The sequence below is a fragment of the Manacus candei genome, unplaced genomic scaffold, assembly GCF_025592945.1.
Source record: "Manacus candei isolate 608988 ecotype Guabito, Panama unplaced genomic scaffold, ASM2559294v1 h1tg000081l, whole genome shotgun sequence".
NCBI classification, from domain to species: domain Eukaryota; kingdom Metazoa; phylum Chordata; class Aves; order Passeriformes; family Pipridae; genus Manacus; species Manacus candei.
Genome location: NW_026138129.1, coordinates 338,691 through 361,208, shown reverse-complemented (window position 1 = coordinate 361,208; position 22,518 = coordinate 338,691). Strand labels below are relative to the sequence as shown.

Here is a 22,518-nt window from a genome sequence, read left to right as displayed (position 1 = left end):
CTAGGTGTAGAGCCAGTGGTGTCAGGCAGGTCATTCTCTAGGGGAGGGTGAGAGTTAGGACTTCACATCTCTGAAGGGTGAAAGAGGCTGAATCTCCCATCCTCTCCCCCTGAGCTTTTGCAATAAGGAGAACTCTTCTGTCCAACTATTCATATTCATTCCTCTCTTAGGGTCCTATTGTCAAAAATTACCTCACGCTCTGAATCCAGTTTTCACAGAGTGTGGTCTGCTTAACTCTTTTAAAAGGAAGGGGTAGTTCAAGAAAGTATTTTGAAGTGTAGCCCTTACGTGGCTGTGTCTTGTTAAAAGCCTTGCAGGTGGGATTTCACAACAACCTGGGGCCCAGAGATTCCTGTTTGGTGTTCACTAGCTGTGTGCTCCACGCCCATGCTTTAGGCAGCTCCTGCTGGGTGTGCTAACTCTATTCACAAGGATCCCAGTCTTCCGTGTATTCTGAGTAGGAAGAAATCCAAAGCAGAGGACTCTGGATTTAATTCTGAGAATCCCTTACTAGATCTCACTGGATTAAGTGAATACACATTTCACAGCATCTCCTAGAAAATGAGCATGCTGTAACAGTCAAAAGTCAACGAAAGCAACCACCGGCTTCATGAATTAAAAGCATTACTCACAATTGTTTAGGAAAAAGAAAATATTGTTATCACATGGCATTTTATCAACCTTTTTCACTTACCTTCACACAGTGGTATGTTGCATTAGCAGCACAGACCAAGTTATTATTAGGCCAGCCATCCAAATCCGAATCCTCACCACAGATGCGTCCATCGCCAGCATAACCTGTCCTACATTCACATTTGTACATTGGATCACTGAAATGGCCCAGATAGATGCACTCAGCAGACTTATGGCAGCTGTGTGTCTCGTCCTTGCATGGATTCTCAGGTTCACAGACCTATAAAAGATAGAGCATATTCACTGAAGTTTGATATTCACAGCCAGCTGTGTGTGCCTCACCTTCATCAAAATCAAGCCAGTTATTTAGAGGCCTGATGACAGCAATTTTGTTTTAATTGTGATTAGTAAATCATACTGTTCTGTCAGTTCACAACTCCAGCAAATGTGTACAATGAAAATAATTTAAAAAAAACCACAGGAAAATGTGGACATTATTAAAAAAGCAATTAAAGTGATTAACACTTTCAGAACTCTATCTGCCTTCTTCCAGATGTTGTTAATCCCCAGAAATGAACTGCAACAGAAAGTAGACAGTTCTCACCTCTTTCCTTCAGTGTTCTGCCTGACAGTATGCAAGGACTCTTATTTTTCTTAAATCAAAGAGACCCTAAGGAATTCTCATGTTCACCTCCACTAAGTTTTTGTTACCTCTTTCCTATCACTTTGCTTATTTTCTTGACAGTATCTGTGAATCTTACGCAGATGTTTCACATGTAGACTTCATACGTTGAGCGAACCACAGACTGATTCAACAGCAACAAAGAGAAGGCATCCCATCATATCCATTTTAATGTTTTTGTTTTGTCTATCTAACTGCAGTCTTCAGTGTCACTTCCTCTTCTTACTGTCTTTCACCACTGACAGGCTTTGGCCCAATGGAATTGAGGGATCAAGAATGTCAGACATATAGGTCTGATGACATCGACATTAACAGTGGTACAGTTATGAAGACAATCCCAATTCTTCAGTTTCCAATCTCCAGAATAGGTATACACACCCCAGTGAAAGCAGGGAAATGTTTGCTCCTGGAATTTTAAACTCATTTGGTGAAACTGCGCAGATGTCTAGAGAAAACAAAATCCTTACAAAGTCCAACCCCAAATTCAGTGTTTTGTTACTCAAATCAAAAATACTCTGGAACAGCAGTTATCTATCTCAGGTTCTTTTTGTCTGGTATTCAAGTCTATCATATGCTGTCATTAACAGATATATTCAGTTGAGAATTACTCAGTTTCAAAGCCATTAAATTCTCTTCAACATCACTTACTTGCTTCTCCGTCTTGGCAACTTCCAGCCCTACTCCATAAGGCTGACTTCCTTTATAGCGTGGAGGACATGGCAAACAGTGGAAACCTGGATTTGTGTTAACACAGCGATGGACCTGATTCACTTTAAAGCAGACATCTGACACAGCTATACACTGCAGGTAAAGAAACAAAGAGGAAAACAATTAGATGTCTGCGTAATTCCTAGATAATGAAAATTTCACGGTGATTTCCTAATGTTAATGGAAACAAGTCCATACCTCATCAAGATCCTCACAGACAGTACCATTGCCAAGGTATCCTGCTGGGCATGGCCCACATGACCAAGACCCATCTGGGTAACTGCTGCATTCTGCTCCAGGAAAACAAGGATTTGACAAACACCCATCTGGCAAAGACACACAAAAGTGTAAATTAAGTAAGGAGCATAGAAGGCATTTAAAACTTCATTTAAGAAACAGATATTCTCTGTTCACTAGCTTAAATGACACCTGATGCAACAGACTCTTACAAAAACCCTTAGAATTAGGGTTATTAAGTGCATTTAATATACTATTGATTTAATATGAAAAGACTACAGATTGCTACATCCAGCTGAATACATTAGAGCATATTGAATTCCTATTTCAGAAATGAACACTTGTTCAGGAAAAGTCAGTATCAAGAATATATATAAAATTCCACTAAACAGCACCCAAAATAGTTAAATATCCTTTACTGAAACAAAGGTATAATTAGTGGATTTCTGTAGTGTCAGTTCATAATTGCCTGTTATAGAAATAACAGCATCAATAACTATTCAGACTGAATAACGAATGACTAAATACCAACCAATTGGGCAATCCTTCTTATTGCACATATCATGTTGCTTGGTATCTCCCACACATGGTTTTCCTCCATACTGTGGCTCTGGACTGTTACAGAGGCGAGACCTCTCCCGAATTCCTCCTCCACAGGTAACAGTGCAGGCAGACCACGGAGACCAAGGACCCCACTGGCCATTCACTAAGAGATGCAGAAGAGAAGAGCATCACAGGCAGTACAGCAGGGACAACATTTGGTGCCAATGACAACAACTCTTTCTTCAGATCCCTGGAGAAACTGGAGACAGTTTCTCACCATGTACATAGAAAGATGCTGGCAGAGCTTTGCACTGAGATAGCAGTATTTCAGAAACAAACAAACAAATGAAAAATACCCAACTGCTTTATAGGCATTTTTTGGCCAATAAATAAAGACAGCATGCCATGCCAACTGGCATGGTGTATTTCTATTTAAGTTGATCAGAACCAGTATGATGCCTTCAAAGCTCCCTGCTAAGTTTTCACTTTGTACAGAAAGCAAGGTGTGACCACAGGATAAAACTTCTTCCAAGTCAAATATGAGATCTATGGCTTTTTTTTTTAAGGCAACAATAGGGTTTTGCTCAGTAAGGTTGCAACTATTATTCTTGTTTTGTAATACAGTCGTCAGTATATCTTCAATAGTACTTCTTGGTTCAGTATAAATAATTAATTTCAATGATGCTTCTGCATGTTTTATATTGGTAAAATTCTACTGATCCTGTTGTCATCAATTCTGAATTTTCTTGAAATACAAACATCTTTGAATCAAATTGTTTGTGCTTGGTACTGAAAAAAAATCCAAACATAAAGACAATGGTATGCGTCCTTAACTAAACAAACTTTCACTAACTTCACATGCATAGATAGATCAAAAAATAGATGAAGTGTTTTTAGCTATTCAAAAACACTTGTACTTTAGCTATTCAAAAACCCAAGTACTATTGGGTTTGAAGCCTGACATCAGTTTCAAGCTCATACCCTGTTAGTAGAAAGGAAAGGCTGAAGAAAGGAAGGACTGAAGGTAGATATACAAAGAGAAAAAAGTGAGGGAAAATGACATGAAAGGAAAGCGACAGTGAGTGGAATGAATGGTCTCTAAAAAGGTTTAAAAGTGTAGATGAGTAAGAAAGAATTATAATAACAACTGAATGTGGTGACTATGTGTAAATTATGTATGCATACTTCCAAAGAAGCCTGACTACTGGGGGACTCTGTATCTGTTCTTAACAAGTACAGTGACAGCTTCCTTTTAGATAGAAAGTGGGGGTTTTTTGGATATGCAGAGATAAATTGCTAAAATGAAAATTTCTCAAACTCTTACTATTTAAAGCCAAATTATAGCTTGGAACATTTACAAAATCTCTGACTGCACTGTTGTCTTCATTTTCAAAGCACCTTTTTGTACTATTTAACTCATAAGCCAGAATTAAATTTTCTGCTACAGAAAATCACTGTAATTTAGATCTGAATAAAGAAGAAATTCAGCTGGAATATTATTGTATCATTTTTGATTCAAGACCACAGACATACCTGGACACGGAACCTTCTCACACTTCTCTGTTTCACGCCCATTTCCTACACAGTTTTTCCCACCCATCTGGGGAATAGGAGAATTGCAGAGGCGGATGCGGGTGATATTTCCTACTCCACAGGTAACTGAACAGGAAGACCAGGGAGACCAGTGACTCCAGCCACCATCTTGACGTACTGTCAGAGAAAAGTGCAAAACTCAAGGAAATAGCCCACTTGCAGCTCTAATAAAAACTCACTTGTGAAGTTAACCTTCTAATGAGCCTCTCACTACATTTGATGTATGTCCAATCCCTTTTCCATCACTGTCATTTACAAAGCCCAGCATGCCAGCTCAGGCATTCAAGTAAAGCTTTCTTAGGAATTTCAGTGACCAACATATGACTAAAATTGATGTTAGATATTTAACTTAAAAAATAACTCATTTCAATGAAACAAATACTTGTTTAAAATGCACATTTGGACATCTAGCAGCTTCAGCTGTTAGATACTGTCATGGATACTATATTAGCCTCAATATAGCAGGTACCTGCAACAGCATTAACTACACTTCTGGAGTATGATCCCTCTAAGTGCCTTAAATATAAAAGCAGTTTGATATTTTGCAAAACTTTTCCATGATTATTGCATTCCTAAACACAACTAAGCTAATGGAATGGGCCAATAACCATGAATGAATGGCAGATCTAAATGTGGCCCCGTATATCATGATTTTTGTTTCTAAACTGAATTTGAACAAGAGACTCCAGTTCATAATGCTGAAGAAAGGATCACTCACCATCTTTTTGTTTAACAGAGTTGAGCCCAAAATGAACATACCCATTAAATTGTCAGGAAAAAGGATGATTATATGAAAGGGGGAAGATGACACAGAATCTAAGCATAGCTACTTTATGCATATATGAGTGTTTAAGTACGTACTGTCCTGTCTAAGCTTGGTTTTGCTTGTCCAAAAAAGCTTTTAAAAAGGGAGAAATTTTATTACTTACTTCGATGGTCACATTTCTTAAAGCTGCACATCCTTGTCTGGATGTGCGGACCTGTACATGCACTCCTGGTGACATCACATGACCTTCCTCGCATCTGAGTCCCAGAGCCACAGGTAACCGAGCACTTTGTCCAATCTGACCACGGTGACCAGCCTTCCTCACTGTCATCAGCTGCAGAGCAAAAGGTAAGAAAAAGTGCCTAGTTTCAAAAGTTGCTCTATTCAGAAGATTTTCACTTCTCTTTTTCTGTAGAATATGGACTTTATCATTTAGATCTCTCCTTTTCCACTTTTGTTTTCCCAAGTTGCCACTGAAGTTAGGGAACTATGATTTAATATGAGAGGTTAGTTCAGATAAGAATCCTGAATCTTTATGAACTTGCATGCAGTTTGTTTGCACAAGGCACTGATCTCCAGAGGAAGAATATTTGATCTCTAGAATGGACTGAGCCAAAAACTCGAATCCCAGCTGCCTTTGACTTCAGAAGATAGGTCAGTATGATCAGATGTGGTCTCACCTTTGAACACTAGATAACAGTGAACATGATTAAGAGCTCATTGTAAGAATATACCTTATGCTCTGAATGGGGAAAAAACCTTCCAAGTATATTACGATGCATTTTTATTTAGAACTTCTAAGTAACCATTTTCTTCTGTAACAGACCTGTCTGGCACAAAGTGAAACATAATAAACCCACACTGAAGTCAATTAATTAGTGAAGTTCTTAAAACTACTGTCAGTCCAAAGTCTAATTCATGGTCTGTGATGCTGTCACAAATGTGGAGCACACTGTCCAGGTAGTCTAGATTTATACATAAAGCAATACACCAAAAAGAGAATATATGACAGAGAAGAAATAAAACAGAGTAACAGAATGACAGTAGAGAGAAAAAATAATTTGCACTCAATAAATATTGCATCAAACTGCATAAAACTTCTGGTCTGAAACTTAAACATCCTCCATAAGGAGTTAAGAAGACATCCTAACATGTTAGTCTGTTTTCATTAGGTAGTATGGAAAAGAAACAGTAGGAGACAGTGCTACTACAAACCAACAAAAACCAGAATGTCCAGCCTTGGAAAACACAAATGGGGAGAAGGATGCTTTTACTGTTTTGTGTCCAAAGTAGCTAAGCAGGCTATCAGCTTAATTCTAAGCAACCAATATAATCACTGAAGAGAGAGTAACTCTTCCAGAAGGTAACTTCAGGAAGCCAGGTTACTTCATCTGATCTTTGTTTATATAAATGTTTTATATTTGATCTTACCTGCCTTGGCCTCTTTCTCGTTTTGACTTTTCCAAAACACTAGTAATGATTTTAAATATTGTCAAAGACTTTTTTTGTCTTTGGCTAAATACTCACAGTGAGAGCAGACTGGGCAGCATTCACCTTCAACAAAAGATGGATCAGCACAGGAGACTGCTGGGCAGGTGATTTGATGGCACACAATTTTAGAATCCTACAGGTAAAGAAATCAACTTACTGACTTATGCTTACATAAAGAGGCAAATGAAAGTGGCATCTGGGAAAGTTTCATGTGTGGAAATTCTTTGATTTGTTTTAACTGTCGTGGACATGGAGACTACTTCTTATAAATATCAGTAAGTCCAGGACAAGATCTGAGTAAATATGACCTGACCTGCACAGCTGAGCTGGATTAAATCTGCTATCCATTTCTACAGAGAAGATGACTGTTTCCAAAACCTTACCTGGCAGGTACACTTGGTGCAGCTATCTACAATCCAGCTTTCATTATCTGCAAAGACACGACCATCTTGCCAGCAAACTGACTGGTTCTTCAGTGTTTTGTTAGGCCCAATCAATTCCCACATAATTTGGTTCTCTTCAGACTAGAAGATGAAGTAAATGAAAACAAATTGAGTATTTTGTAAGTAAATTGTTTTAACTAAACAAATTGAGACACCACTGGATTTAATTCTTCCATTAAAAATGTATATTTTCACATATTTCTGTACATGAAGAAGGTGATCTCAAGTATCATAATACTGCATAGCAATTCCTCTAGTAATGGTACAAACACAGTCACACAATATTAAGGGAAATCTGTTCTTAGAAGTTTTGCTTTCCTCTAGTATATCTCATTTTTAGATGAGAAGATTTTAGTCCTGAGACATATGGCACAGTAATAAAATTCCTTCAGAAATAATTAACCGATTCAGAATAAGAAGAGGGGTGGACTTATGTAAAATGTTGCCATCTACTTCAACTATGAAAATCCCATGCATTTACTTACAGTTTAAGTACCCTGTGTAGCCACTTACTGATGTAATCATAAATGGTATAAGCATGGTAACAATGCCTTAACACTACAAAGGCAAGGCTGGGATTGCTAGCTTTCAATTTCCAAACCTGCAGTAACCTTTAAGAGGATTGATTTCCCCTGTGTACGAGTGCATGTGTGTGTGCTCTTTTAAATCCAGTCCACGAAAACCAAGCCTTCATTAAAGTGCTATACTCAAGAACTGCATAACTAGTCACAATGAAAACAGGACTCCTCTACATCATGTAGGTATACCAACACGTAATACAGAGATCTCTATTAACTGTCTCTGGCATAAAAGCAAGAGGAAAGAGCACTTCACAGCAGGCTTCTTTCAGTTTTTCAGACTTACAGGTACCTACCACTTTTTGGAGATTATCAGCTAAGTTGTTCACCACAATGCGCAGGCCAGTGAGCTCCGTGAACATTGATCCCAGCTCCTCACAAGAGCGGTCACAGAACTCAGCCTTTCCTGGTTTCTCACCCACATACTCCGTTGTGATCTCAGGGCTCAAGTGAAGGATTTCAGTGCTCTCATTGATGGTGTTCACTTCAGCTGGTAGCAAGAGAAGGAAAGGGAAGAGCAGCATATACAAAGTTCTTCCACAGATTATAGATTCCTGCTGAAATCACAGATTGGCACCCATGGGTAGGATTTAAACACATCTATTTTGGCACAGCTTCATGCTTATTATACCCATGAATAAAAGAGAGGGGTTAGATGTCAGCTGGTTCCAATTACAGGCTTTCTCTTTTCAAAATTAAGAGCCAAGCTGTGTCTCACATGGCCTTCACTTTAAAACTGTTGGCACTGCAACACATTCATTTAAGAAGAAGGCTAACGAAAGAACACAGTATCAAAAAAGCAAAACCATTTTATCTACTCAAGAGACGTGAAAGGTTTCGGACTTTTTCATGACCTATCACATTTTCTTGATGCAAAAACACAGGAGAAAGTCTTCTTGCAGAAAGGTATTGTCCTTGTTCCGTCCATAAACTCCATAGTGGCCCGGATGACATTTGGGCCACTGTCCAATTTATACCAGACTTTGGGCTGCTCTATATTGCACTGCCTTGGTGCTCTTATAATAATCAGACAGAATATTTGATCTGTCACTCCAAACAGTCTTCCAACAGGCAAACTGTAATTAAAACAGGACCTTGCATGCATTATATAGGGAGAACTGGACATATTCTAATACTATTTTAGAAGACATCCTTGTCTACAGCAAATTTCTGAAAAATAGTATAACAGAAAGCATAATTTTTAATTAATAAAAAAATCACATAGATAACTAAATAAAACAGTCTGTGCTCTGTTGTACACTCAAATTTGGTATCAGCTATACTGAAATCCACACTGCTCTGTCTCTCAGTAAAGACATTTACCAGATTTAGTGATGTTGGAATGGCTCGAGGTTACCAACTAGAAAAGGCAAGCAAAGATATAGCAATTTAAAAAGAAAGAATCAGCATAGGAATGTGTGTCATAAAGCACATGATTCAAAACACCCCAATACCATTCTGTGTTGACAAGTCACAGAAGGTGGCAAGGCTTCAAAATTTTAAGGGCTTGATTTGGCGCTTTACCATGCAATGTAAAGTGTATATTTAAATACAAAAGGAAATGAAAATGGGAGCAAAGTACTCTTCATCCATTTAGAAGGCTAGAAATAAAAGAACAAAGGACTAACCCATAATATGACATTAAATGATTACTTCTCAACCATAGTTAAAATTATTGGCTTGATGTGCTTTTAAACTAGCTATGAAGCATCTACCACTAGCCAAGGTCTACAAAAAATTATTCACAGTTTTCCAAAGTTGAAATAATTGTCCAGCTTCATTTACAGGATGGGAGAAAACCACACAGCAGACCAGAATTCTGTGTCATAACAGTTTACTTCAGCTGCTTTTTGATTCCCTGGAAAGAATGTAATTTTCCTACCACATTGAAACACTAGATTTCTCAGATCCTCCCATAGCACTTCTCAGGTCATTAGTTTCATATTTTTCAAGCCAACATGGAGTGTGCCTTGACCGGAACATTCTGAGGACATTAATAAAGCTGCAATCTCAGCAGGAAACATAAACCAAAACTATGTTAGAAGAACTAAATCCACACTTCCTACTGGTACTTGGCAGTGACTGAAATAAGATGCCTGAGGAACACTGGGAAATCAGTTCTCTGCTGCTGGCTTCCTGCTAATTTCCTAAGGACCACATGATTATCTTTAAAATGAGAAACCAGAAGAGCAAAATGTGAATCCTTTCACATATGCAAATGACATTCTGTTGATATAGCTCAAGAAGGGATTTTATTGATGTTTTTAGGCATGTTTTTGTCATCTCTCCTATCCAGTGCTGCACACAAATCCTGCCTAAAGGATTTGCTGCCACCACACTACAGACATACTTTCCTACCCTCAACCCAACAGCAATCCCAAGCTACCATTTCACCATACCTCACATTCTCATATTAGGATGAAAGATACATTGGAAAAACACAGTCCTGTCCCTTTTTTGTGTCCTCGAAGCTGAGAGCACTTCATTGGTAACATCTGCCTTGCTGTTACAGGACATTCACACATAAATATGGCATCTTTGTGCCCATACCTCAGCTCAACGAGTGGGCCATCAAAATGGGGAAATATGTACCTTGTGGTCAATAACACAGCACCCATGGTTTTTCACCTGTGCTAATTGTCACAAGCAGTGTCCCCCAAGGTTCAAAACTGGGCACAGTATCATTTAACTCATTCATCAATGACTTGGATGAAGAGGTAGATGCCTCCTCACCAAGTGTGCTGATGACACAAAGCTGGGACAAGCGGTTGATACCCCAGAGAGTTGTGCAGCCCTTCAGAGGGACATCAACAGGTTGGAGAGATGGACAGACAAGAACTGTTCTGCCCACCTACCCAGCCATGGTGAGGCCACATCTGGAGTGCTGTGTCCAGTTCTGGGCTCCTCAGTACAAGAGAGACACGGAGCTCCTGGAGCAGTTCCAGCAGAGGGCTACAAAGATAATTAAGGGACTCAAGCATCTCCCTTACAAGGACAGGCTGAGGGATCTGAGCCTGTCCATCTTGTGAAGACATGGCTGAGAGGGATCTCACCAAAGTCTGTAAGTATCTAAAAGGTGAGTGTCAATATCTAAAAGGTGAGTGTCAATAGGATGGAGCCAGGCTCTTCTCGGCAGTGCCAAGCAATAGGACAAGAGGCAGCAGGCAGAAACGGATGCACAGGAAGTTCCACTGGGATATGAGGAAGAACTTTACTGTGCGGGTGACTGTGAACTGGAATAGATTGCCCAGAGAGGTTGTGGTGTCTCCCTCACTGGAGATACTCCATGTGCTTTAGAATGACTCTGATGGAGCAAGGACATTGGACCAGAAGACCCACTGTGGTGCCTTCCAAACTTACCCATTCTTGATTCCGTAATTAAGCTGGATAGGAAATGTCAGAAAATCAGACAAGCACATAACAATCCTCTCAAGTAATTTTGATGGCCTCAAGCCAGTGTGCTTTCTTTTTGTTGCTGCACAAGAAATTTCCATCTTGTAATGTTCTCTTCGTGTTGCAAAGCAAAAATAAAAATACTGTGAATTGAACTATTTGCTAAATACTTTCAAGGAAGGATAAAACAAAAAATCCAAATCTGTATCATTTATAGGGTCTGAAAATTCGGTAGTTGACAAATGTGATAAAAAGTACATTAAGAAAATATTATCTGTTGGTTATAGCTGCAACAGCTAAATAGTATAAGAATTCCTCCTAAGGTATGTATCAGAACTCAAATTATTCTTTTAGGCTCCCATAGTCTTCCTCTTCATAGTAGAAGTATAGTGATATCTCATTTCTGCTTAGTGATATTTCAAAACATTGGTCACACTGTTTCCCTTTGCGGTAATCAACCAATAATAATATAAAAGATTTCCAGACATTGACTTTCACTGGCTTTCCTGTTGCAATCCACCTACACTTAGGGATCCCATCCACTTATGAGACTGTTCTGCCTCTGACTGCTGGATGTGTCCTCAAAGTTCTGCCTTGACTTCTAGGATTTTTGTTTCCTCTGATAAATGTCAAAGGATATCTTATCTAACTGTATCCTTTGTGAAACCACCCTTTTATTCAGACTACAATTAGACCTAAATTTTCCCACAGCAGTTCTGCTTCTTAAGCATTTACTTCCACTAACAAAGTTGAAAACTAGTAATCAGTAGTTCCAAGTAATTTCTGAGTACAGAAAGCAGCTTGGCTGAGAAAGATGACAGCCACCAATATCAGGCCACGTCTTCTTGCCTGTGCCATTTAAGGCCACTTCCATTCTAGCCCACTTGACTCATTTCTAACACACCATCACACTTGTGACTAAGATCCTGCACCAGGACACACCTCTGAAACACACGAAATAATCAAGATTCTTTATCAACATTTAAAAACTGACTAGAGAGCTCAGTTAATTTTTCTAGGCATACACACTCCTATAGATACATACATATATATATATATATATACACACATACACACATTTATATACCTTCTAGAGTGTTTTTATTACAAAATCTCAATACTCTGTCCCCCTTTAAAGGAGTCAAGACCTGCTATGGATTAATTTCTGGGTTTTGCACAAACAATGAAAAAAATTGAGCTCAGTCTGCTTAACTGATTGGCTTTATGTCACATGTTTTAGCAAAGTGACAAAAATCATGGCATTTCAGATGGCAAGAGCTTCAAACAAAACCCTGAAGTCCTGAGTGGCTTGTGCACCCACCACATTCCTCTGATAGATTGAGTTAGCTCTGATTCTTGTCAGTTACAGATAATGGGAAGTAAAACAGACAGAACCTTCCATGAGCTCCAGTACAAAACTTAGCGCATACTTGACAATTAATCACAATTCTTTCATGAGGAATCCAAACACTCCTACACACAGAGGAGTGTACACTCCAATACACTCCTCCCCTCCTGGCGAGGTCAGCATGAATTGGACTAAAAAGAACATGTCAGCTTGTCATATACATGCTTCCTATATCTCTTCCTTTTATTTCTTATTTTCCTGAGGTTGTTTTGATTAACAATACTTTGGGATTCAAACCCAAAGCCTTTTCCAGTCAATGAAGTTACTGCCAAGGAATTCAGTGTCTCTAAAACTGACAGACTAGTTCATGTGCCCACTGACAGTCAGAAGCAGAATTCAGAAGCAACATTACTTGTCTCGTGCTCAAAGAATCACTGAAAACTCATTGAAGAATGTAGATATTTTTACACATACACTTTTTTTCCTTCTATTTCTGTTAATTTCTTGTTCGACAGCTTTTCTCTCAAAAACAAGAGGCTCAAAGTTGTAAACCTAAGCAACATGAACTAAAACAGTAGTCTAGAGAGTAGAAATGGTATCTCAAGATAGCTAAAAATATGCTTCTATTACCGCCACAAAGCAATTCATTCTCTTTTTCATTTCAAAGGGATCTGTTTTAGGATAATACATCATCACTGACATTTCAAATTTTCAGTCAACTGAACAGTATAATAAGATAAAAAAAAGCCTTACTTGACTGGCTTCTCTGGCATCCTCTTTTATGCAGAACATCCTCTATTGAAGTATCAAAGATTAACTGAATATTTTGCAAAAGACCCTGTAATAATAATTTAAAAATCAATTAAAAACAGTAGGATCAATTTGGGAGTAACTGATAACTGACCTGTCTCACTCCCATGCTACTAACTGGATTCAGTTATAAGTAAATATATTAACAGTCTACAAGGCATTAAACCTCACACACACAGAAAAAAGTGTTTATGGTTCTGTTATATACAATTTCAGAACTAAAAGCAACAAAACTAGGTATGTTCTGAAATAAGTTCTTATAAAAGTAATCATCTGCTATGAGCTCAAATCTCCATTTTCACAGTGAATTTTAGACTGTAGTTCTACAAGACATTAATCATAAGGTCAGAGCCAACTTTCCTTCACCACTGCACTTCCATCCTTAGCCAGTTATTCCCAGGCACCATAGTTCACTGCTTCCTCAATTGTGCTGACACTGCCTGGAGACAACACTATAAAACCAGACTGTATCCATTTCACTTAAAAAAAACTCAAAAAAAAAACACAACTGAAAAACAGATTGTTTCAGCAACCAACTTAACAGTACAGCTTCAGAATCAACTCTATAAGCACAACTGATGGAGAAATTTAGTCACAGAAGCTGTGGCAACAACTTCTGATGTCCTTGCCAGAACTGGTCACCCCATGGAACCACTTCAGCATGTCATGCTCTGGCTGAAAACTAGAGGGCACAACATGATGAGAAAGAAAGCCTTTTTGACATTTTTGAAGCCATGAGTTCAAGTTTGATTTCAGCTGTCAGCAAAAAGATGTCATCCTTAAAGCACTTGCACCAGATCACATCACTATATGAGGCAGAAGGTAACTTTCATTTGACAGGAAAACCAGAAAGTTTATAATTGCTTCATTTTAAATGCTTTCCACAAAAGGAAAAACATCCTCATTCACAGGGCTGATCAAAACATTTTATTCTATTTATTTTGTCTTCTTTTAAATTTTTTTTTCAATTTAAATTGAAATTAAATGTTCAAAATGGCAAACCAGGATGTTCTGTTAGGGAATGGACCAACACCACATACTTCAGCTCCATTAAAAATTCATTTTTTTCTTCTTCTTTCAAATAAGACATAAAAATATTGATGTGCTTTTATGATTAGAATAGATAGATTTCAATGGAAAAACAATTCTTCAAAAAATTTCCAAAGAATTCTATAAATCATCACAAAAATGCAATATGTCTAGGAGTCTTACATCTGGAAAAGAAAATGGAAGGTTGCATAGGAAAGCCCAAAAATTGGTTTTGTACACTTTTCCTGGACTTTGACTTTGCTTTACCAGTCCTTTGCTTTCAGGAACCCCAAATTCGCAGAATACAGACCCAGGAACTAATGAAAACACACTCTGAAGAAAGTCTGCTTGAGAACACCTGTGACCCCACCAAATCCAAGAGGTGCTGGAAAAAAACTGCGCCTATTGCATCTTCTCAAACTACTTGCAGTTACCTTCTTACCTCACTAGAGACCTAAGCTTCTGCAGGTCACCTACCCTGAAATGATTCTCCCGAATGGATCCTTTTGCCACGTACAGTCTGCTGTTCTCTGCTTTCAGCTGTTCATAGAAAGGCTCCTCCAGGATGAAGCTGTCAATAAGGTCACAGCCAACATAGAGGTTGTAGTTCTCCCCTGTTATTTGCATGGTGAGGTTCTTCCACTGTGAGTCAGCAAGGTCCACGTCTTCCAGGGAAATCACATTCTGGAAGCCATCCACCCAATAGATAAGGTCCAGGGTGTTGGCCCGGCCATTGGAAATTATCTCAAATTGCCTCTCACTGATGCCAGGACCCTCTAAAGCAAGGATAGTGCCTCTGGATTGCCTGTCCTGCCTCAGGGTGGCTGAGAGGATAAAGCCCTCATTCTGTCGTATTAGTCTGACAATCTTTTTTAATTTCTCTGGTTTACATGGAGGTATATGGTCAAACCGAATGAAACGATATGCTGGGACAGTGGGGTCGGGACCCCGAAACACTTTTGCTCCGACTGTCTTTCGGTTTATGTTACTGACTTGAAGTAAATCAAAGGTAGTCTCCTCTTCCTTGTCACCATCTGAAAAAAGTTAACAGCATGTGACAATGTGGCTACAAAAAGTTTTACAAGAAACAACTCTGCACATTATACTCAGTAACTGCAATCATATGACAGATGAAAGGACCAGCAGAGTAAACACAGTACTTTCCTACTTCCACAAACAGAACTTTTTCTACTAGCATGCAAGTGAATCATATTTTCTATCTGTCATTTTCATCTACATGACAATTCTCTCCTTCTATAAGTACAGATAAAAATACTTTTGATTATATAATCAAACGTGGCTTTATATTTTATAGCACTATATAGTACACACTTGTAGATATATGTATATATATGCTGCATACCATGTATATGCCTACACATGGATGTGTGCAGCAACTTATTCATTAAATATTTTTAATATATATGAATGGATAAGGAAGCTGAGGCAATTTCTATGTTTTGCCTATCAGCTAATAAAAATCAAATTATGGGAATCCATGTGGCTATGTGACAACAGGAAGCAAGGAATTTGTTTTTTAAAGATTCCAACCAAGAAGTCAGACATAAATGAGGGTCTGGCACTCTGCCAATTTGCATTCTACTTATATTTGGTCTGTAGACGTCTATTTCTCTACCTTTGTCTTTTTAAAATGTCCATCCTACTCAGTGATTCTGTTTATGTTGCTTTCACCATACAGTTCCACTGCACAGAAAAGTATAATAGCAATTATTTCTGAGATTATATATATTTTGATCAATAATTTTTAAAGACAGCAATTTTTGGATATTTATTGCAGAACCTTCACTGGTAGGATACGCCTACCAAAACTAATCCAGGCACTTCTAAAAAAATCTTTTATGATTACTTTGCCCATTCTAGCTCAGGTAAGCCAACATTTTACACCAACTTTTAGCTTTGAAAGTTACTCTATATCTAGTTAAGAAGTGTCAGAACTTACCCTGAGCATTTGAGGAAACCCACAGGGTTATCAAGACAGCAAGCCACAACAGCCCTCTCCTCTGCAGCATTACTCCTATGAATAAACCAAAATGTAGTACGCATTAGAGAAATAATATTTATCAACTTCAAATATTTTAATTTACCTCATGAAATGCCATAAACAGCAACTATACATATAAAGTCATAATTTTTATCTTGTCTGATTCTTTTAATACTAATTTTGGGACTATTTTTGATGTTAGAAATAAAACGACATCAAGTGAAGAGGAATTATAGATGGTAAAGCTCCATTTTATCTAAATGCCTTTAATTAAAAAAAAGGAAAGAAGTACAGAAATACACATTATTATTTTCTCCACAAAATTTCAGTAGCTGGCAGAGACCAGATGATACTACAGGAGATACAGCATATTGCTAGCTATACCTTTACTTTGGAGCACAACATTCAGGTAAAAATCCTTGTAGGATAATGGGATCTCACTAGACGTTGGTTCTGAGTAATAGGGGTACTTTTCAGTACCAGCATAAAAACTTTTCTTTCTTGTGTGTGTGTGTATATATGTCTATATATAACTTATTCATTCATGCAATTCTCCATACCCATCCATAAAGTGACTTTTAATGTGATGCTGGTTTTGCCGTCTGGCACTATGCAGTTATAAGCCACATAATTGCATTTCCATATGTGTCTGCACTCGCAATGAATGGAGCAGAAGCATTCCCCGGAATGCACAGGCATCTAGTCCTCCAGATACAGCCAAATCACTTCAGCACTGCCAACTCCACAAATTTTTATAAGGACTGAGGGATACCGCCACCTCTTACTGTCTGCATTCTCTTTGTCCCACGGGGAATCCTTATTACCTGTCATCCCCAGGGTACCACCGCTACACCCAACTACCGTCAGGCGCCAGGACGCCTGCCTCCCCTCTCGCACTCAGCGGCTCCCCGTCGGTCCCTGCCCGGACGGGGGGCACGGAGGCGGGCAGGGCTGCTGCGGGCAGCGAGGGTGCCGCACACCGCCCCCCGGCCCCTTGCCCGCGGCCGCTCCCTTCATCCCGCTCCCCAAACACCCGCGGGGGCGGCAGCGCGGGCGGCAGCCCACGGCGAGCTCCGACCGGGCGGCGGGCGGAGCAGTCCCCGCCGCCTTCCCTGGCCCTCCCCGGGACCTTCGCGGCGGGGCACGGGACCTCCCCGCCTTGCGCCTCACCTGGCATGGGGGAGCCGACGGTGCGCTGGGGCTCTGCCGGGGTGAGGCCGCTGGGGAGTGGAGCGCGATGCGATGCTGATGCTACCGCTGCCGCCCTCGCAAGTCCCTCCGCGGCCCCGCGCCCCGCGCCGCTGCCTTTATGGGCTGCGGGCTGGGCCCCGCTGTCAATCAGCGGCGCCGGGGCGCGCCCCAGGCTCGCCCCTCCGCGGCGGTGACATAACCCCCCACCGCCCCCTCCCCACCTCGGCTACCTGCGGGGCCATCGCGGGCCCGGGCCCGCCCTCGGCGGGCGGTGCAGGGGCGGTGCGGGAGGCCGGCAGAGCGGCCGTGGCCTCCCCCCGGGGAGCGGAGCGGCGCGGAGGGGCGGGAGTGGCCCGAGTCGGTGTGGCGGGGGCCCGAGCGCGGCCGCCCCGGCGCGGAGCAGCCCCCGGGAGGCGGCGCCAGGCCCCGGCAGCGGGGACTTGAGCGCGGCCGGGACCCGCCGTCGGAGCGTCCGATCCCGGTTCCCGCGGGCGGGAAGCGCGTCCTCGGCCCCTCTCGTCTGTCCTGGCTCCCCCTGGGACTTAGCGGCACCCTGACGGCTGAGAGCTCAGTGCTCCTGCCGCCACCGCAACATAACCCAGCCTTCCCGAGGGCTCAATTCCCTATCACTTTTATCCTTTTTATTTGTAAATTGCACGGCTGCTGGAATAAACACAACCCCATGCAGCACTACAGGCTGGGCACAGAGTGGCTGGAGAGCAGCCAGGCAGAAAGGACCTGGGAGTTTGAATTGACAGGAAGCTGAACATGAGCCAGCAGTGTGCCCAGGTGGCCAAGAAGGCCAATGGCATCCTGGCCTGGATCAGGAACAGTGTGGCCAACAGGTCCAGGGAAGTGATTCTGCCCCTGTACTCAGTGCTGGTGAGGCTACACCTCGAGTACTGTGTCCAGTTCTGGGCCCCTCAGCTCAGGAAGGATATTGAGGTGCTGGAGCAAGTCCAGAGAAGAGCAACGAGGCTGGTGAAGGGACTTGAGCACAAGTCCTATGAGGAGAGGCTGAGGGAGCTGGGGTTGTTCAGCCTGGAGAAGAGGAGGCTCAGGGGAGACCTCATCACTCTCTGCAACTCCCTGAAAGAAGGCTGTCACCAAGTGGGGGTTGGTCTCTTCTCCCAGGCTGCTATCAGTAAGACAAGAGGACATGGTCTTAAGCTGTGCCAGGGGTCATCTAGGTTAGATATTAAGAAGAAATTCCTTGCAGAAAGGGTAATCAGGTATTGGAATGGGCTGTCCAGGGAAGTGGTGGATTCTCTGTCCCTGGAGATTTTTAAGATGAGACTGGATGTGGCACTTAGTGCCATGGTCTAGCAACCACGGTGGTAGTGGATCAAGGGTTGGACTTGATGATCTCAGAGGTCTTTTCCAACCTGGCTGATTCTATGATTCTGTGAAAGGCGAGACTTGCCCCAGTCAGCCCCCCCACTCCATTGGTAAAGTGCTCAGTGGAGGTCAATCAGCAGCTCCTCAAGTGAGCCCAGCACCTTGGTCCTGCTATTCTCCACAAGAAGCCTTTGATTCCGAGGAAGGTGTTCTGGGCTTACTGAAGCATGCTCCTCTTGGAGGGAATCTTGCTTTGGTGTAATGCAAGTGGCACACAAGAAACCTCACTGTTAGGCTGATCCCACTTACATTGGGAGGACTGGAAGTATCTCCAAAGGCAAGGACTTCAGTAACAACTCTTGAATTAAATGGTCACCATACTGAGGAGTAGCCAGCACAGCTGTCAGCACTATGCTCTGCGTGGAACAGGAGAATGGATCCCTGTCATGGGTCCACAGAACCTGCCCTGACATGTGGAAACATTTCAGAAGTCGAACGAGAAGACCAGGATCCCATCTGCTGAGTCCTGAACTGGGATTGCAGAATATCCATGGAAGGATCCTTCAGCCAATTTAAAATTTGGCTCATTTGCCCTCAGAATCCAAGAAATGGAGCCCTGCCAAATGTATAGGTGCACAAATTTCACTAATGTTGACACAAAAAAAAAAAAAGGAAAGAAGAAAGAGCATAGGAAGTCACTAACTTTGCTCATCACAATTTGAAATTCCAGTAGGAAAAGTTGTTGAAGTTTCAAAACTCAGAAGACTTCAAAAGTTTCAATCTGTCACTGGAGCAGAAAATGCCAACGCAAGCACTGCTCCCTTTCCTTTTGCCATGGAATCTCCTTCCAACTTGGCTGGCCTTGGCCCTGCAGGGGAGCAAGAGCCAAGGAGCCTTCCCCTTTCTCACAAGGTCCAGGGGAATGAGCCAAGCTAGGAGGGAGAGGGCATTTTGTCTTCCCAAGACATTTGGTTTTCAGTTTTGCAAAACCTCAAGAATTTTAAAAAATAGCTAATGATGTTCACAAAACCTCAAATTCTACTAAGTTCGCTCATTCTCCCTGCTATAGTAAGAGTCTTTATAGCTATATATGTAGCTGTATGGTTTGTTTTCCACAAGACTTTGAACAGCACTGCCACAACTCTCATCAGGAAGCTGCTCTGGGATTATAGTTGGAGAAGAGAGTGCAGCAAAGTGTTTAAGAGACCAGGAAAGTATCTTTGAGATAATGTGGTGCATTATTTGTACATGCATATGTGAAGCATTTTTACATTTTTAAGTCAGTAAAATGACAATAAAGAGACATTTTATTGTGACTGCTTTTAACCAGCTACCTCATAGCAAAACTCTTGTTTCCATCTCTGTGGGTGTTACAGGAATGAAGGATTGATAGCATATTGTTTCAAGCTTAGTTGCTTATGTATAGGACAATGACCTTTTGAGAGGACAGATTTGGTTGTGTTCTTTCCACGACTGTGAAAATGCTCACTGCTCACTTTCCTCTGGCCACCTCAGAAGAGGTAATAATCTTCTTTCCAAGATTCCTGATGGAAAGTCTCAAGGAAACAAATATGCACTTTGCTTTCCTCAGCTAGCCAATGTGCACATGCAAACATTGGAATTACGTTCACATTTCTCAGTCTACCTGATTTTTCAGTACAAGGTGAAAGCGAACAATGATAATTAGAGAGATTTTTATAAAGTCAGATATACTAACACCTAGGAACACAATTGAGGTAACAGTAGATCTCATAGTAATGTTTTTCTGTAGTGTTTTACCTTCCATTGTATTTTGCTTCAGACTGGCACATCAGGCATGAGCAGAGTTCCTTAAGTTCTCATTTCTTCATGCACCTCCCTTTGCCTTTTTCATTCTACTATTTTCCTTCTGCACCAGCCCTAGGGGCCCTCCGTGTTGGATCAGGTGAGCATCATGCGAGGTGACATGCATTACTGAAAATCAGTATGGGGAATGTCATGACTCTGGTATGGCACTATCTCAGAAAGAACTGCGATTTGATGGATCTCCACGAAATATTCCATAGTTTTGCCTAGGAGTTATCACTGACATTCTGACTTAGCTTGACTTCAGGCAAGGCTTGAACTCTCCTGCATTAGAAGAAATTCCAATAAAGTCGAATATGCTATACATGCTAAAAATTTTGTTTTACTGCTTTTCTGATAAAATTGAAGCTTCATGCTTTTGGCACGATCCAAAAGACAGTGACTTTACCTGAGTGAAATTCTTATCAATTTTTTTTTTCTTTTTTCCCACAAAAGTATCCCTACTAATTGAAATGGATCTAATTGCATGAACATGATGAGGAGTCCATCAGGTTTTATCCTTCAGTCCTGGATGTTCACCTGATGCTGATAAACATTCTTTCTGAAATGCCGTCCCATAGTCCTGAAGACTTTTTCATTTTCTTCTTCCTGTGGTGAAGTTTGATTCTCATAATTCACTATAGCGAGGATCCAAAACTGAAACCGATGACTTGAGATGAGCACGTGACCCAGTCATTCAGTTTTTTTGAATGAGCTAGTAGGGACAGGGAGAGAGCTGGGTGTTTCCTCAGACATCATGTTGTAAGTACTCCAGCTAAATGCAGATTTTAAGTCCTGGTATAGAATACACAAGAGAGAGTGAATTCATCTATGATAAAGAAGAAAATTATTTTTGACAAAGCTTTATGTATGCTTTAGTTTAAGTTCTGGTGCTAGTTAAAAATGTGCATCATAATCAGGTACTTAGTTTTCTGCTCTTTGATTCAGAGGGAGAAGTACTTTGGTTTGTTGGGGTTTTTTTAAACCTTCCTAAAGTAATTTCCGTGTATAAAATATATCCAGATCCCAGGTATAAAATATATCCAAAATGCCAACACATTCTATCAGAACAAATGGCCACAGGCTGCACAAGCACAATTGCTGTACTTTTGCAACAAACTTGTCAAAGAGGGAAGTCTTGCTACCACCCATTTACAAACTTCATCTTTACTCAACAAAGTGCTGTGTACAAAAGCTTGTGCAGTGGTTTCAGCAGGACAACATTGAATTTAAAGGTAAGGGCATGTTTAAGTGTTTTGGTAAATTGGTTCCTACATGATTTAACTGGTGTCACACAGTAACTCATGGAAAGAGCCCTAAGTTGGAACTCAAGGCTTCCAACTCATGGCTGGAAACTTTAATCTGGAAACTTTTGTTCCCTGTTCTTACAGTACATATGACAAAGCAAATATCCATCTACAAAGAGTTGACTTTGTCCTTAACCATTTTATAGAATTTTTGTATTTTTTCCCCACATGTGAGCTGCTGAATATATTAGGACTGCCAAGTAGTTTCAGCCTCCAAAAAGGAACATTCCCCTACCAAGTGCAATGCAAATGAGCACTGAAAATGTTCAGTAAATCCCACATTGTTGCTCTGGATTCCAAAAAAACCCTTTTACCAGATTCAGAACAGATTTATTACCCAAAGACCTGCTTTTATAATGACATTTTTACATCGTTTCACATTCTATTACAGAAGTATTGATATTTTCACTTATAAAAGAATACAGCGCTGACTTTTAAATAACAAAGGCTATCCTTATTGTTGAGGCTGTAATACTGTAATTTTTATTTATTTGCAGTACTGTGCTTTTTGTCTGTCAAATGGGATTTGGTCGGTTGTATTTATATATGTTCAAAGGCAACTCAAATCTCAAAGCTTTTAGATGAATGGGATTCAATCCTTA

The 22,518-nt window shown here is 40.7% G+C and overlaps 1 protein-coding gene across 3 annotated transcripts in view; it reads right to left on the bottom strand.

Moving 5' to 3' along the window:
* Positions 1–17,607, bottom strand: part of THBS2 (thrombospondin 2) — a 34,009-nt gene extending 16,402 nt beyond the window's left edge. For 2 of the 3 annotated variants that reach the window (XM_051811131.1, XM_051811129.1), the window contains exons 1-13: positions 17,427–17,607; positions 16,215–16,289; positions 14,732–15,288; positions 13,169–13,253; positions 7,971–8,164; positions 7,037–7,177; positions 6,690–6,786; positions 5,326–5,496; positions 4,337–4,513; positions 2,793–2,966; positions 2,222–2,349; positions 1,964–2,116; positions 695–913 (exon numbers count right to left, since the gene is read on the bottom strand). In XM_051811131.1, coding sequence (XP_051667091.1) covers positions 695–913; positions 1,964–2,116; positions 2,222–2,349; positions 2,793–2,966; positions 4,337–4,513; positions 5,326–5,496; positions 6,690–6,786; positions 7,037–7,177; positions 7,971–8,164; positions 13,169–13,253; positions 14,732–15,288; positions 16,215–16,289; positions 17,427–17,433 — 2,178 coding nt within the window. In that variant the 5' untranslated portion in view covers positions 17,434–17,607. Of the gene's footprint in view, positions 1–694; positions 914–1,963; positions 2,117–2,221; positions 2,350–2,792; positions 2,967–4,336; positions 4,514–5,325; positions 5,497–6,689; positions 6,787–7,036; positions 7,178–7,970; positions 8,165–13,168; positions 13,254–14,731; positions 15,289–16,214; positions 16,290–17,080; positions 17,140–17,426 lie in introns of those variants that run through there. The other variant, XM_051811130.1, reaches the window with a different exon arrangement.
* Positions 17,608–22,518: the final 4,911 nt, after the last annotated feature.